The 16681-nt window shown below is 55.4% G+C and overlaps 1 protein-coding gene across 3 annotated transcripts; it reads right to left on the bottom strand.

The window, feature by feature from the left end:
- Positions 1-5301: 5301 nt before the first annotated feature.
- On the bottom strand, positions 5302-16657 carry TEPSIN (TEPSIN adaptor related protein complex 4 accessory protein). 3 transcript variants are annotated; one of them, XM_070390199.1, is made up of 13 exons: positions 16514-16657; positions 14754-14826; positions 14336-14427; positions 14071-14164; positions 11635-11702; positions 11404-11482; positions 11211-11282; positions 10194-10397; positions 9063-9237; positions 8824-8937; positions 8620-8698; positions 8297-8431; positions 5302-7344 (listed from the first exon to the last, which is right to left on the bottom strand). In XM_070390199.1, exons 1-13 carry the CDS (start codon positions 16559-16561, stop codon positions 6784-6786), a joined length of 1794 nt encoding a protein of 597 aa, XP_070246300.1. In that variant the 5' UTR covers positions 16562-16657; the 3' UTR covers positions 5302-6783. The 3 variants fall into 3 exon arrangements, with proteins under 3 accessions (XP_070246300.1, XP_070246301.1, XP_070246299.1); XM_070390198.1 differs by having other exon boundaries at positions 5307-7344; positions 9063-9240; XM_070390200.1 differs by lacking the exon at positions 14071-14164 and having other exon boundaries at positions 5305-7344; positions 9063-9240; positions 14336-14425.
- Between the last annotated feature and the right edge of the window lie 24 nt (positions 16658-16681).

The raw sequence follows: 16681 nt of genomic DNA, 5'->3' as shown, positions 1-16681 counted from the left end.
TCAGTGATGCCATCCAGCCATCTCATCCTCTGTCGTCCCCTTCTCCTCCTGCCCCCAATCCCTCCCAGCATCAGAGTCTTTTCCAATGAGTCAACTCTTAGCATGAGGTGGCCAAAGTACTGGAGTTTCAGCTTTAGGATCATTCCTTCCAAAGAAATCCCAGGGCTGATCTCCTTCAGAATGGACTGGTTGGATCTCCTTGCAGTCCAAGGGACTCTCAAGAGCCTTCTCCAACACCACAGTTCAAAAGCATCAATTCTTTGGCACTCAGCCTTCTTCACAGTCCAACTCTCACATCCATACATGACCACTGGAAAAACCATAGCCTTGACTAGACAGACTTTGTTGGCAAAGTAATGTCTCTGCTTTTGAATATGCTATCTAGGTTGCTCATAACTTTCCTTCCAAGGAGTAAGCGTCTTTTAATTTCATGGCTGCAGTCACCATCTGCAGTGATTTTGGAGCCCCCCAAAATAAAGTCTGACACTGTTTCCACTGTTTCCCCATCTATTTCCCATGAAGTGATGGGACCAGATGCCATGATCTTCGTTTTCTGAATGTTGAGCTTTAAGCCAACTTTTTTACTCTCCACTTTCACTTTTATCAAGAGGCTTTTGAGTTCCTCTTCACTTTCTGCCATAAGGGTGGTGTCATCTGCATATCTGAGGTTATTGATATTTCTCCCGGCAATCTTGATTCCAGCTTGTGTTTCTTCCAGTCCAGCGTTTCTCATGATGTACTCTGCATATAAGTTAAATAAGCAGGGTGACAATATACAGCCTTGACGTACTCCTTTTCCTATTTGGAGCCAGCCTGTCGTCCCGCTGGCAGGACCTCCTCTTCGGCGTCCTGCATGTTTCCCTACCTGCATTGTGCGTCCTTCCCAGTGCACAGGTGGACCTCGCACACCCAGCTCAGCGCTACCCGGTAGCTACGCTACGCCCCCCTTCTGTGATCCCTTCACCAGGAAAGCCCCCTCTCTTCCACGAAGCTTCTGGTCTCACCAACATTTTCCCCTTCAAAATAACAAATAGCACATTGCTCATTTTTGTCCCATTTTTATAAATCAAATACTCTTTATACTTCAAAAAATTCTAATTTATATCAATAAAAATCATATTTTGGGGTGTACAGCTGAGTTGATGACGCAGAGAGCTGTTTAGGTTTCCCTGGTGGCTCAGATGGTAAAGAATCCCCCTGCAATGCGGGAGACCTGGGTTCAATCCCAGGGAAGATCCCTGGAGGAGGAAATGGCAACTTGTATTCTTGCCTGGAGAATCCCCACGGACAGAGGAGCCTGGTCTACAGTCCATGGGGTCGCTGAGTTGGAATTGACTGAGCAACTAAGCACACACACACACAGAGCTGTTTTACCACCACAAACAAGGCACAGAACATTCTCTCCCCTCCCCAAACCACGGGCTGCCTTTTGGTAGCCAAATCCTCCCCACCCCTTGTCCCAGTCACCTCCAACCTGTCGTCTGTCAGTCTGTCACTATGGTTTTGCCTTTTCCAGAGTCTTGGAAATGCAGTCCTGTGGTGTGTACCATTTTGAGTCTGGTTTCCTTCACTTAGTTACATGAGCCTTCCCTGTTCCTCTTTTCTTCATTGCTAACTAGTATTCCACGGTGTGGATGAACCATCCTTTATTACACAGCAACCCAAGGACTTAAGGGTTGTTTCGGGTTTCGGGCAATTATGAATGGAACTGTTGTAAACATTCACTTTTAAACATTTGTATGAACTTAAGTTTTCATGTCACCTGGGTAAATACTTAGGAGGGACTGCTGAATTGTATGGTAGGTAGGTAGGTGTTTAACTTTCTAAGATACTGCCAAACTTTTCCCGAAGGCAATGCATCTTTTTATTAATGCTGCATTCTCACCAGCAGCCTGTGAATTCCATTTGATCCCCCTTGGCCTCACACTTGGTATTACTGGATTTTTAAATTATTTTTAATACAAATATTAATGGGTGTCAGGACTTCCCTGGTGGTCCAATGGTTAAGAATCCTCTTTGCAATGAAGGGGACACAGGTTTGATCCCTAGTCAAGGAAGATCCCACAGGCCTTGGAGCCAACTAAATCCACACACTGCATCAAAAGATCTTGACACAATGAAGAGACCGAATGCTGCAACTAAAATATTCTTAAAAAATACTAAAATAGGTGTGTAGTGGTATTCCGCATGGTCTTCAACGGCATTTCCCTAACAATGTTGAGAAACTATCTGTGTGCTTCTCTGTCCGATATCCATATACCTCCTTTGGCAAAGTGTCCGTCCACATCTTTCACCCACTTTGTACACTGGGGGTTGTTTTATCATTGAGTTTGGAGTGTTCCTTATATGTTCTTGATATAAATCCTTCCCAAGAGTTGTGATTTGCAAACATCTTCTCCACTCTGCGGCTTGTCTTTTTGTTCTCATGTCATTCAAAGTAAAGTTCTTCAACTTTGATGATGCCTAGTTGTTTCTATTATAGTTTGTGCTTTTTCTCTCTCATAGAAGCCTAATCCAAGGACAGAACGTTTTCTGCTAGGTTTTCTTCTGGAAGTTTAACTTCTAGATAGGGTTATGGCTCACTTTAAATACTGTGTAAGATATGAGAAGGGGCCAAGGTTCATTATTTTCTTCCAGTTGTTTCAATACTATGTGTTGGAAGTCTATCCTTTCTCCACTGAATTACCTTGACACCTGTGGAAAACCACCTGCCGATAGCCGTGTGGCTCTGTTTCTGAATTGTCTATACTGGCCCACTGATCTATATCTAAACTTCCACGCACCCCAGTGCTGACTACTGCTTCTGGACAGCGTTTTCAAAGTCGGTGCTGTGAGCCCTCTATGTGCTTTTTCAAAACCTCCTTAGCTATTCTAATTGCTTTGACTTTGGTTGTAGCTTTTAGGATCAGTTTGTTTCTATTTACCAAAATAAAATAAAATAAAATAAAATCAAGATGGGAATTATGTTAAATCTGTAGATCAATTTGGGAAAAATTGACATCTTAACAGTAAAATCTTCCAATCTATACTGTATCTCTCCATTTACGTAGGTCTTCATTGATTTCTTTCATCAGTCTTTTGTGTTTTTCAGCATACAGATCATATATATATACACACACACACACACACACACTTAGATTTATAGCTAATCATTTCAGTTTTTGGATGCTATCATAAAGTCTATTTTTGGCCACACTGGGTCTTCGCTGCTACGTGCGGGCTCTCTCTAGTTGTGGCGGGCAGTGGGTAGTCTTCCTTGCGTTCTCATGGTGGTGGCTCCGCTTGTTGTGGAGTGCAGGCTCTAGATGCATGGGCTTTAGTGGCTGTGGCATGCGGGCCCTAGAGCACGGCTCAGTAGTTGTGGCACAGGGGCTTAGTTGCTCCATGGCATGTAGAATCCTCCCCTACCAGGGATGTCCCAATAGCAGATTTTAAAATGTAAATGTCCAATCATGTATCACTCGTATATGAAAATACAATTCAGCTTTACTCAACAGCCTGTGTTCTTGCCAAACTATTAGGCATAGGATTTTTTTTGTGGAATCTATGATTCTCAACATAAATAATCATGCTTTCTGTGGTTAACAGTTTTATTTCTTCCCTTCCTTTGTATTTGTCCTTTCCCTCATTGTTTCATTGAAGCAGCTGGTGCTTCCAGGACAATGCTAAACAAAAGTGGTGAGCGTGGACATTCCCGTCTTCTTCCCAATCCTGGAGGGAAATCATTCAGCCTTTTGACATTAAGTATGGTGTTGCAAAGAGTTGGACACGACTGAACCAACTGTGTACACACACAAGCACCCAGTCCATCCCCTTTACTGGGTGAGAGAAATTCTTATATTTCTAGTTTGGTTTTTTTTTTAAATCATGAATGTTGAAATTTATCTCTTGCTTTTTTCTGTGTAAAATGATAATGTGATTTGTTCTTCTTTAGTGTGTTAATATAGTGAATTGCAGTGATTTTCAGATGTTGGACCAGCTTTCCATCCCCAGGAAAAACTCCACTTATTGTGATGTATTATTACTTCTTGTATACTGCTGGATCTGTTTTGCTAATAGTCTGTTGAGGACTTTTTTTTAATCTATGTTCATGAAAGAGATTGGTCTGTAGTTCTCCAAATCAAGTGCAGATGAAACATTCACCAGGATAGACTATATCCTGGGCCACTAAACAAACTTAAGCAAAAGCCTGAAATCTTTATAATGAAAGTCTTATATGTTCTCTTACAATATAAAAATTAAAGTATTAATAAAAAACACATTTTAAAATAGTCCATCAGGACTTCCCTGGTGGTCCGGGGGTTAAGACTCCGCATTTCCACTACAGGGGGCTTGGGTTTGATCCCTAGTCCAGGAGGTTTCACATTCTGCCTGGTGCTGTGCCCCCCAAAGAAGTCAGACAAAACCCAAGTCTTACGGGAATTTAGAAAATATTTTGAACTGAATAAGTACTAAAATGTTATCAAAGTTCATGGGATGTAGCTCAAAGTGTTAGAGGAAAATGTACAGCATTAAAAATGTTTCCATTAGGACTTCCCTGGTGGTACAGTGGATAAGAATCTGCCTGCCAATGCCGGGGACATGGGTGTGATCCCTGATCTGGGAAGATTCCACATGCCATGCAGCAACTAAGCCCATGAACCACAACTACTAGCCTGTACTCTAGTGCCCCCAAACCGCCACTCCTGCGCCCACAAGCTGCAGCCACCGACACCAGTGTGCCAAGAGCCTGTGCTCCACCATAGAAGAGGCCACCCCAATGAGAGGCCCGTGAACTGCGATGGAGAGCAGCTCCCACTCTCCGCCACTAGAGAAGGCCTGCATGCAGCAAGGAAGACCTGCTGCAACCAAAAATAAAATACAAAATTTTAAATGCTTATATTAAAAAAGAAAAAAGGTCTTAAATCAATAATCTAAGCTTTCACCTTTAAAAAGCTAGAAAAAGAAAAAAATCCACAGCAGGAAGAATGAAATAGTAAAGAGCAGAAGTCAATAAAATAGGAAACATAAAATCAGTAAGAAATATAAAACCAAAAAGTTAGTTCTTTGAAAAGGTCAATAATATCGAAACTTCTAATCAGGCTAACCAAGAAAGGGAAAAAAAAAAACATTAATATCAGAAATGAAAGGTGGGACACTACAGAAATTGGAAGAACAAAGAAAGTAGGCTGAAAAAACTATAGCCATATTCACAACAGACCAAGTCCTTGAAAGACACAAATTACTGAAACTCACGAGGAAAGAGATAACCCAAATAGTCCTTAAATCTACTTAAGAAATTGAATTTTGTAGTTAGAAACTTTGCAATTAAGAAAATTACAGGACAAGATAGTTCCGGTGGGGAGTCCTTCCAAACATTTAAGGAAGAACTGATACCTGTCCCTGCTTTCAGAAGGCTCTACCTGTGCCCCTTAGGGGCTCACCCCTGTGCCATTTTCTCTCCTCTCTCACTCACACACGCAGATAGAAAATGAAAAGGCGATCAGTGCAGCTTCCGATGAACAGCAGGGTTTATGTGGGAAGCGTGACCCCAGGCCATCCCCAGTTCTCCCCAGAGCGACCACAGCCCAAGCTCTGAAGTGGCTGTGCAGTCTGCAGGCAGAGGTCACGGCAGGGGGAGCTGACATGGGCCACACAGGGACCTGATGCTGCCCTAACCCTACCCAGACCCCAATCCTGATGGACGAGAAGGCGGGAGGCTGCTTAGGACTCCCCCCTCCCCCAGAGAGAGGGATCTGAGCTCAAAAAAAACACCCAAGCAGTGGTTCCAAATCGACCTTGTTTCTGAGGGCCAGGAAGGCAGGGGTTTCCCCAGAGGACCCCGAGGTCAGTGCTTGCAAGGCTCCGTGCCTACTTGCCTGCTGCTACAGGAATTCAAGTCCAAATGGCCAGTCTCTGGCCAAGGAGACAGCAGGGTGGGGGCAGAGGAATGACTGAGGTGGCCCTGGGATCCTCCTCACAGGATTGTCACCTGGAAACAGCAGAAGCTTGGCTGGAAGCTGGGCCTGGGCTCAGCCTGCAGATGGGTCCTCTCCGTCTTCCCCTGGTGCCCTTCTCTGTGTGCCCATAAGGACCCTGGGGACTCAGGCCAGTTTCAAGGGGTGTGTGGTCTCCAAGCTCAGTCACCAGGTCTCCTCTCCCGTGAGCTCCCCTCCAGTGCCCTCTGGGCAGGCCACATCATGCCGTCTGCCCCACTGCTCTCCCTTCGTCCTTCTGGCAGATGGGAGAAGCATCCCGCCAAAGCAGATGGCCATGAGGTGGGAGATCCGGCACCCCAGGGCCCGCAGGCTGCCAGGCTTAGCTCATGCTCAGCTCCTCTTTCTGGGCCTGCCTTGCCCTCCCTGCAAGTCCTGCAGGGTGCTCGGGGGCGCTGCTCCTGGGCCATCAAACCTAGGGGGCAGGCTGTAAGTGGGGGGTCCGCCTCCCAGCAGAAAAACAGGGAAGCCACCTTAGGGGTAAAGTTGGGGAGCAGCTCCCACGGGCACCTCATTACCACAGTGGTGGTCTGGCTCTGACTGGTGCATGGACTTCTAAAATATCACCTGGGTTTTACTGGTGGCCATTCTCAACTCTGGGTGGGCCGTCCACTCTAAGCTTGCCTGGCTGGGTGGCTGCCCACACCCAAGGCCTCAGTGGGTGAGGGGAAGAGGCCAGGGGAGGGCGAGGCCGACCACAGAAAGGGGCATTGGGGGCTGTGGGCATAGGGGACAGCACAAAGTCACAGGGTCCTGGGAGTCACGGGCCAGGGAGCACACAGACTGCATGTGGCCCAGGCAGACAAGATCATGAGTTTAAGAATGTGAAAGCTGACGGCTCAGAGCCGGAAGGCTCTTTTGCTGCCAGCCTCTGTGACAACGTCCAGGGAGCCTGGTGGGCTGGGAGGGGCTCCTCTGCAGCAGTCCTGGCCCCCACTAGGCGGGGACAGGCCACCAGTTCCATGCCAGCAAATAAGGAGCTGCAGCTGTGGCTGAGGCCCAGGCCGATCTCTGGCCCTCCCTTTGGGGTGTCCATGCAGAGTGGGCCCTGCTCAGATGCAGCCCCCTGGTCTGTGGAACCTGCCAGCCCGGTCTCGGCCTCCCTGCCAGCCCCAGGGACTGGAAGGGGGCAGCTGTCTGGGGACGTTGGGGGCACAGGGCTGGGCTGCAGCCCTGATGGGGGTGCGCTGCCCTTGGGAAAAAACAGAGCTGAACTCAGAGGCTGCAGGAAGGCCGGGCCCCCAGTGAAAGGCAGGGTGTCGGTCAACAGGTCTGACGGGCCCACGTGGGCGGCTGCAGGGCCAGGCTCGGCTGGGGACCTCCGGGCAGGGGGCCACTGTCGGCAGGAGGCTTCAAAGTGTCTCAGAATCTGAACGAGGGAAGAGGGGAACTGGTGAGGGCTCTTACGCTCCTCCAGGAATCACAGAGGACACGGTGCTCCCGGGTCCCCTCCTCAATGTCGCTGGCCAGAGCACAGGGCAGGACCACTGGCTGCTCACAACAATTCTGTCATCCCCGGGCAGCAGCGCTGCTGCTCTCCACCAGCTGTCATACAAACAGATGCTTTCCCCCACAGCAAGCTGCTGTGGCCTGCCGGAGTGGAAGAGCGCCCCCTCCCGGTCAAGTGCCACACAAGCGCCTGACACGCGGGGGAACAGATGTGGCTGAAGCACCAACTCCCACCCAGGTGTCATCCCTGATAGCTGGCCTCCTGGGTCCTTCTCAGATTTTAGAAACTCCGTGATGTGCCCCCGGCGTGTTTTGTGTGTGGCAGGTTCACAAGCGCTTTGACGAAGGGCGCTTTAGAGACAGGTGACTAAGGATCTCAATTTTCAGCTGCCACTCAGAAAACTGGAAGCTGAGGGAGGCCAACAGAGGGCCCCCAGAGAAGACTGCAGGTGGTCTCCCACATTCATCAGTGGGAAGAGGACTCAGACAACTATTCCTGCTTTCCCAGAGGGGGGCATATGGGAACAGAGCTTAGACCCACGACACAGAGTACAGGAAGACAGCCATCCAAGCAGTCAAGGAGGGCTTCCCGCAGGAGGACGGCTTCCTGGAGGAGACAGCCTCAACGGAGAAGGCACTGCCCAAAAGGCAGATCTGCTGGGAAGGTCGGGGAAACCCGGGGAAGGTTGGGGAAACCTGGGGGTCCTGTGTATGGGAAGAGGCCAGGCCACCACCTGCAGTTCTAAGGGCATGACGTGCCAGCCGCGGGAGCGGGAGGGCGTGTGTCTAGGGAAGGCAGCGGGGGCGGGGGGAGGGCGTGGGACTGCTGGGGTGTCCTGCACCCCCTCCTCTGGGCCTTGGAGGCTGCCCACCTTGGTGGCCTTGTTGGTCACGGGTCCGGGGCTGCCCGCACTGAGCTCCTGCAGCCGAGGCCGGGTGAGGAGCAGGACTCGCTCCTGGGACAGCAGGTCGGTGCACCCGAGGGAGGCGATGGCACCCAGGGCTCTCTGCAGGGTGGGTGGGCTTGATGTCAGCTGGTTCCCCCTCCAAGGGAGGTCTGTGTGGCCGGCTCCCTCCCTCCCTCCTCTCAGCCCTCAGCAGACAATCGACCAGACAATCGACTGGGTGTCCTGTGCTCACTCTCCCCACTCCCCGTGCCCCAGCACACCCCAGCCCCGCCCACTCCCCTCCTCACCATCTGAACACGCTCACTGGTGGCAGCCAGGTGGCGGAGGAGCAGCTCCAGCACAGCCTCACAGTTGAGGAGGCCACACCTGCAGGAAGGGGGTACCGCGCAACAGGGCTGGGGCCGTGGGGCGAGGGGTGTGTGTGCAGAGCCAGGGCGAGGGATGGGGGTGGGGTGCGGGGCTGAGGGGGCCTGGAACGGGTCGGGGCTCACTCTTTGACGAAGTGCTGCACCTCCTCTCGGCTCAGGAAGGTGTGCTGCCCCTGGGTCACAGTCCGGACCAGGCTCAGCTCCTGCTGGCAGTCACTCAGGGTCACAGCCTCCACCCTGCCGGGTGCACACGGGTTGGGACAAAGGGTGGGCTCCCTCACGCCAGGAGGGGTGAGCCCCCTCCAGGTCACCTCTCGCCCATCAGGGCAGGCAGGGAGGGGCACCCTGGGGTGTTGGATCACCTTTCTGCCAGGTCACTAGGTGCCCGGCTGGCCCCTGAGGGGCTGTCGCTGCCCGACCGACTACCCGAGTCCGAGGCCTTGCCCAGATCATCGTTCTCCTGGGAAGAATCCTGAGAGCTGGGACTGCTGTCCAGCTCATCCCAGCCGCCTCCGGCCTGCCCAGGCTGGTGTCTCGCTGCTGGAAGAAACACCGACTGAAGGTAAAACCCTTGGGGGCCTCAGATTGTCCCCATGTCTGTCTCCCCAGGAGCCCTGGATGGGGAGACCAGGGAAGAGCCTATGGGTTGGGTCCTCGGATGTGGACACATAGCTGCCTGGGTTCCAGCTCCGGGAAACACCACCTGAGAGGAAATGGGGCAGAACAGGGCATGCCCTCACTCAGGGCCAGGGTGGGGGGTCCGCATGGGACACGCCTGCCCAGAAAGCAGAGGAAGCAGCGTCAGGCACCAGACGCCAGGGCAGTGGGGACAGTATCCAGCACAGCAGCTCTCAAGTCCCGCCGAGCGCTGACATACTTGTTTCGAACCAGGCAAAGGGGACGGCGCTTCTGGGAGAGGCAGAGGTAGAGGCGGAGGGCGCGGGCAGCTGTCGCTCCCTCCTGTATCACAGCGCACCGCTAGAACACACACGGCATGGAGCCTGGCCCCTGCGGAGGGCTTCCCTGTTGCCCCTGGGCCCTGACGGGCTGCAAAGCTGCTCGAAGGCGCCGGGTGAACACACGAGAGCTGGGGATGGCTCCTGTCCCAGCTCTAAGCTTCCATATCTGAGCAGCTGGGATCCTGGGCAGACCCCACCTCTCATGGGGCCGTAATACCTGAGCTCCCACCCAGAGCAGACTGACAGAGAACACTGGACGTGGGGGGTTGAGGCAGGGTTGCCCTATGCACACCGCTGCAGAGGCCGCAGGGAGTCGAGTCTCGTGGGCAGCTGGCTCTGCGAGCTTGTCACGTGCTGGCTCTGGGAGGTGTCGCAGGACCGGCAGGGTGGGGCTCCTGCCCCCTGCCCCCACCGAGCACACTGCTTTCTTCCTCCTCCCTCGTCTGCTCCTGCCCAGCCCGAGCAGGTGACCGGAAGCCCAGGGCTCCAGGGAGGGGAAAGCCAGCACCCCAAGGGAGGAGTCCAGCTCGATACCTCGGGCTCCTGGGCTGGCCGCAGGGAGAGAGCTCCCGGAGGCTTGGGTGCCGAGGCTGGTTGAAGGTGTCACGGCTGGCTGGTAGGTGTCACCCCGCGGAAGGGACCTCTGGCAGCTGGGGCTCTCAGGCCCAGGGCGCACGGCGCTGGCCACCACCTCTGCGGCTTTCTGGATGGTGGACAGGAAGGCTTCGCCCGCAGAGCCTGCAGCAGAGAGAGGGGAGACGGCACAGCCCCTTCAGTCCCACCCTGTGTTCCCAGGATGAGGTGCCCACGGCTGCTCCTCACCCAGGACCCAAGAGGCTGGGACACAAGATGCAGTCACAGAGCAGAGGCCCTATGGAGGAACAGGGCTCTCCCAGAAGCTTCTGCGGTGAATTCACTTCAATGCATCTGGGCCCCGTGGATCTTGGATGAGCGGCAGCTCACAGCAAAGCTGTACCACTTGCCCTCCTGGGTCCCCACCTCAGAGTAGGGGCCACCTAAGGTGGTTGTCCTGAGACCACAATATCCCTGGCCACTTAAGGAGTGCTCACATCCAGTGCTGGGGGCTTTCCCACAGAGTGCCCCATGGAGAGTGAACTGGCGGTCACCCCCAGGTTAGGAACAGGTGGGCTCTAAGGCTGACCCACTTTAGGAATCACAAGTGCTGGGGAACTAGGAGCCATGGCTGGAGTGCTCAGCATATCAGCTGGACCCGGCCCAGAGCCCACAAGAGGCTCGCATGGCCCTGGGGAACTTCACGCTCTCCCGGCAAGCAGGGCTGGCACCGCGCCAGCTCCAAGTCACCTCTGTCACAGACAGGACCACTGCTCTCTGCGCTCTGCTCTCTAAAGGAGCCGAGGGCTGATGGCCCAAGTGCGGGGCTGACCGTCAGCCTGGCTTCTCACCAGCCAGGTAAAGAGAGCCGACTGCACCTCCCCAGCTGCCCTGGGGTCGGACAGAAGTCAGTGGGGGGCACACAGGCCCCACCCACCCCCTCACCCTCAGCCGGGGCCCCAGTCCCGCAGCACTCACCTGTGTGAGCCCGCTCCTTGCTGTAGCCGAAGCCCTGCAGGGCGCTTTGGGGCCTGGACTGGGAGCCCATGCCTGTGGGGAGGCCCACATCAGCAGCAGCGGGACCTGACCCTCAACCCCGGACATTTGCGGGAGGAGAGGCTTCGGGCCCGCCCAGAGTCACCCGGTGACAGGGCTGGGTGTACTCGCGTACCTGCCGGAGGCAGGGTCCTGGGAGGCTGGGAGGGAGGCGGAGGTGACAAGGCGTCGGAGTACAAGGCAGCCCCCAAGTCCTAGACGAGGCAGAGGGCACTCAGTGCAGCACGCCCACGGTCCCCCCACCCTTCCTTCTCCCCTGAGGGCCACTCAGGGGCTCTGTCCCGCAGAGAGTGGGGCCAGGGCGCTGGGTGGGGAGAGCAGGGAGTGACCTGGGTCCTGGGCTCACCTGGGCGGCCGCCCGCACCTTCTGGTACAAGCTGTTCCCGTGGAGAGGATCCGGGGGCCCCGCGAAAACTGCGCGACAGATGGGAGCAGAGTTGAGCTGTGCAATGCCGACCACTCAGCCTCAAAGCCCACACCTGATGCAGGCGGTGAGCCTTGGCCTTTTCTGGCCCCCCTTGAAGCCCCCAGTTCAGCCCCCTCAACCAAGTGCCTCGGGGCTTCCTAAAGCACAGATGCACTGCCGTCCCCAGGCCTCGGGTGGCTGTGCCCTCACAGCCCCTCGGCACCCCTTGGCCCACACCCCCCAAACCCCCAGCCGTGAGGCTGCAACTCAACCTCCAGAACACCAGGGCCACTCCCCGGCCCAAGGCTGCCCCTCACCTGAGCCTCTGCAATAGCAGCCTCACTGCCTCCCCTCAACACCATCTCCACCCAGAGGCGACCAGAGGAGGCTCTCAATGCAGGGATCGAACCCAGGTCTCCCGCAGTGCGGGCAGATTCTTTACCAGCTGAGCCACCAGGGAAGCCCAAGAATACTGGAATGGGTAGCCTATCCCTTCTCCAGTGGATATTCCCGACCCAGGAATCGAACCAGGGTCTCCTTCATTGCAGGTGGATTCTTTACCAATTGAGCTATCAGGGAAGCCCGAGGAGGCTCTAGTCCAGCTGAAGAGCTTCCAAGGGCCTGACCATAACTCAGGTTCCTTATCACAGCCGGAAAGGACTCCTGCTCATAAAGCTCCAGCTGTGGCCCATCAGATAAGCTTGTGTGCACTAAGTCCCTTCAGTCGTGTCTGAGTAGGCTTCTCTGTCCGTGGAATTTTTCAGGCAAGAATACTGGAGTGGGTTGCCACGCCCTCCTCCAGGAGATCTTCCCAACCCAGGGATCAAACCCGTGTCTCCAGCGTCTCCTGCACTGGCAGGCGGGTTCTTTACCACCAGCACCACCTGGGAAGCTTGCGTGCCTGCACGCGTGCTTAGTCGCTTCAGTCATGTCTGACTCTCTGCAACACTATGGACCATGGCCTGCCAGGCTCCTCTGTTCATGGGATTCTCCAGGCAAGAATACTGGGTGGGTTGCCATTTCCTTCTCCAACCTGGGAAGCTTATGTCTCATTAAACCTTGCTGGCTCCTCCTGCCTTAGGGTGCTGAGACCAGCCAGGGCAGGGTACCTCCCCGCCGTCCTGCCACAGCTCCCACCCTCCCTGTGGGAGTCATAGGGACCCCCGCCAGGCCCCCAAAGTTGGGCCAACCTCTGTGTGTCCCCCACTCCCGCCTCCAGGATCAGTTCCTCTCACAGCCCCGTCTATCTGGGCACTCGTCCTCTGGGGACAGTGCTCAGAGCTTGAGAGATGTTGGTGCTAATACAGAACCACAGTTGGCTGTCCCCCTCTGCTTTCTCTGCCCTCTTCGGAGACCAGAATAGAGGTGAGGCCCAGCACTGGCCACAACCATGTGAGCCGTGCAGCGGGACAGGCCCGTTCTGACCCTTCAGCTGGTGAGAATGAACCAGCCATGCTGCTTCAGTGCACAAACTCCAGGGAGCTGGGTTGTGACAAGTGCGCCCCCAGCACCCTGGGCGCCTCTAGGCATCTGCCAAGTAAGGGTCTGCGCCCCCTCCAAGGCGCCTGCATGGACCCCAGGGCCCACAGGCAGCCCAGCCCTAGCCTGGCCTCAGTGCACCTGCAGTAAAGGGAAGACAGTGGATTTAAGGTGCGGCGGCAGGGGTGGGGGATGAGTCCAAGCACCTGGTGGGTGGGGCAGACTAAAGAGTCTCCAACAAGCAAGCGGTGGCTGGAGGACTCAGTCTCCTCCGTGGCACTGCCCTCTCGGGGACAGCTTGGCGGGGTGGGTTCTGGCCTGAAGGCCAAGGCCTTCCTATTCATTTCTCCCCACCCAAGAAGAAGACCTCAGGCCACGTCCCCCCACCAGTTCTTGTTAACAAGACACATGAACACCTCTGGCCTGGGGGCAGGTGAGGACGGCAGGTGAGGGACCCCAGACCCAACTGTCACCTGGATCCCCACAGGCCAGGGCCCCACCTCTCACTACAGCCTCACTAGTCCCGTCCCCCACCCTCCCAGCCCTTTCGAGAACGGAGGGCTTCCTAGGGTCTGGAGGAGCAGCCCTGGGGAGAAGAGGGAACCCAAGGCAGGGACAGACAGGAAAGGTCCAGGCCGCGAAGGCCCAGCAGAGCTCACGGACAGACACCAGCCATTCCACGCAATTCGCTGGCCTGGCCTGGCCGGGAGGAGGAGAGGAGCTGACATAGAGGGGAGGGAAGGGAGGAGCTGGCAGTGAAGAACAGTGTGGACGGAGCACAGAGTGGGGAGCATGGGTATGGGGAAGGGAGGCAGGGGCTCGGGTTAAGGGATCTGGCCGAGACCTGCCCTGGCCACCTTCCTCCCCACGCCTCCAGTGGGCAGTGCTGGCCAGTACCCGCAGCTTCCTGGATGAAGGCAGGGTTGCGCTTCAGGATGAGCAGAAAGGAAGAGGAGCCGTGACCACACAGGTGCAGCAGGATCTTCAGCACCTGGGGCAGCAGGGATGGGGGGGTGGGCAGAGCTGGGTCCACAGAAGGGTGCCCCACCCGACACAGCCCCCCATGCCCCCAGCTCATCCCTCCCCTCCAGCCTCACCACCAGGGGCAGGACAGGGCCCTGACCTAACCCCCGGGCAGGCATCTGGAGCCACTTGGACTCACCTTGAGCTTCACGCGGCCAGATCCGCTGTGCAGACGGTTCAGCAAGTACTCCAGGAGACACTGGCTGCTGCCCAGGGATTCGTGGGAGATCTCTGGGAGGCGCTCAGTTAGGGAAGGGGTGAGCTAACCCTGGGCCACACAATGCCCTGGCCAGGGAGAGAAGCTGGGCCTTCTTGCCATCAAACTCCTCAGTGTGGCCCCCTCTACCACAGGCACCTACCCCAGACCCTGGTTTCAGGAACACCCGGCTTCTAGGGTCTAAGCCTCAAGTCATCAGTAAGGTGACTTTCAGAGCCCACACACTTAGCTGCTATGGGAAAGGAGCCAGGGCCCCCTCAGGGCAGGAGAAGCCCAGGACCCTGGGAGATGAGATAGGAGAGGCTACAGGGCCCCCAGATGTATCCACAAGGAAGGATACTGGCAATTTCCTCAAACAGGTAGCCCGGACATGGGACATCATCATCCGACGTTCCCTTCAGGAGAATCGGGAGCTGAAAGGGAGCGAGAGCCCAGCCCACAGTGAGTGGCCACAGGAGCCCTCATTCTTGGGGATCCCAGTTTCCACACAGCTTATAGTTGGCGTGCCACAGGGTCAGGGGACCCAAAGAGGAGAGCAATGGTCCCACTGGCCACAGAGAGCCTGCAGAAGCCTCCCTTCTGGAGGCTAGGATGAACGCCTGGGAAGAGGAAATGGGTGGTGGTCTCCATGGTGACAGGCCCTAAAGGTCACGATTCAGCATGGCCCCCCAGGCCCCTACGCCTACAGCCACACAACTTAAAAGCCCCTTTAGTATAGCAACTTACAGACTGGCAAAAAAAAAAAAAGACTCCTCAGGTGAGCCCCTGCGACACAATCATTCACCCTGACAGACCTACAGCGCCACTTCCAGGAAGGGATCCCACAGAAACAACTCAAAACAAGAACCGACTCAGCTGTGTGTCTCACACTTATCTGTCAGCACAAAAGTGTTTACACTGAGTTGACTCAGCACAAATATGTACAATTTCTAGGGATAAAAACCAGAAACACCCATTTCACGTCACGGCACATCTCGGGGCTATGAGCCTCAGTGTAGACAGGACAGGAGACCTCAGGTGCAGTCTCTGAGGTGCTGGCCACAGGCACCGTTGGCCTGAATGTTCCAAGAGGCTGCTTACGCTATCTGTCCACCAAGACCCAGAGGGAAGCTGGAAAGGTCTGCAGGACCATAGCATGTTCGGCACATACCAAAACCTCTGCTTGAAGAGAACTGACAGGTCTCTCAGCAGCATGAGGGTGAACCCAGCACCCCCCTCAGGAAGCTCATAGTGCCAGAATTCACTGTTCATTCTGGCCTATTTCAGGTGACAGACCGCAACCTCCCTTTCTTGACCCTGGACTTTGGGCTGGTTCAGGCACACTTCAGGAGCATTTTCTACAATTAGGAACCCAGACCTCCTACAACCTGGGAGAGTCTTTCTCAAGGACCTGAAGGCCACTCCTTGAAATATAACCACCAGGAGGGACAAGGTCTGTCCCCCAGTTCCCACTGTACAATGGGATCTTAGCTTCTGTAACCACCAGTTATCAGCACAGCAGCCGTATCCCCCCAAAACCGCCCAAACGCCTGCCATTTTTCACTTGAACTCCACCCTTCTGTCCTGTCCTGAAAACGCCCAGTCCTCTCCGCACAATTTGAACTGGAATTCAGGGCTTCCCCCACTGGACCACTTAATAAAAGGTTTTCTGCCGCTCCTCGAATCAGCGTCTGGTTATCTCGGCCAGAGTTCGGGGGATCAGTTTCTTTTTTTGAAAAGCTACTTTAAGCTGGGTAAGAAAACAGAAAAACTTGGATTTTGTGCAAGGGGGTCTCACTCTTCCCAGTGGACCCGACACAGGGGTGGCCTGACCTGCCGCCCCCCAAGGCTGTGGGGTCCCCCAGCCTCGGGAGGGGCCGAAGGGTAGGATTTGAGATGAAGAGTGTTCTGGGATGTTGAAGCGGCCGGAAGACAGGGAAAGAGGCGAGAGGAGAGGTGGGAGGGGACAGAGGGGGACGAAGGGGACGCCAAGCCTGGCAGCAGCAGGAGGCGCGGGGATCCCGCGGGGCCAGTGCGCAGCCAGGGAGGCGGTCGGCCTGGGCCGGGGGCGAGGCGAGGAGGCGGCGCGTGGTGGGACCGGGGCCGCCAGCACTCACTCACCCGGTGCAGAAAGCTCAGGCGGTCCCGCAGCGGCGGCATGGCCGCCATGGTGCCGGACACCTTCCGGCCCCGCCCCGCCTCCGCCAGGCCCGGGCCCCCGCCAATCACTGCGTGAGTCTGACCCCGCGGGCCAATTACTCGAGTGAGGAGGGCCTTGAGACCGACTTC

Source organism: Bos mutus, chromosome 19 (genome assembly GCF_027580195.1).
Source record: "Bos mutus isolate GX-2022 chromosome 19, NWIPB_WYAK_1.1, whole genome shotgun sequence".
Classification (NCBI taxonomy): domain Eukaryota; kingdom Metazoa; phylum Chordata; class Mammalia; order Artiodactyla; family Bovidae; genus Bos; species Bos mutus.
This window is presented reverse-complemented; position numbering and strand designations above follow the sequence as displayed.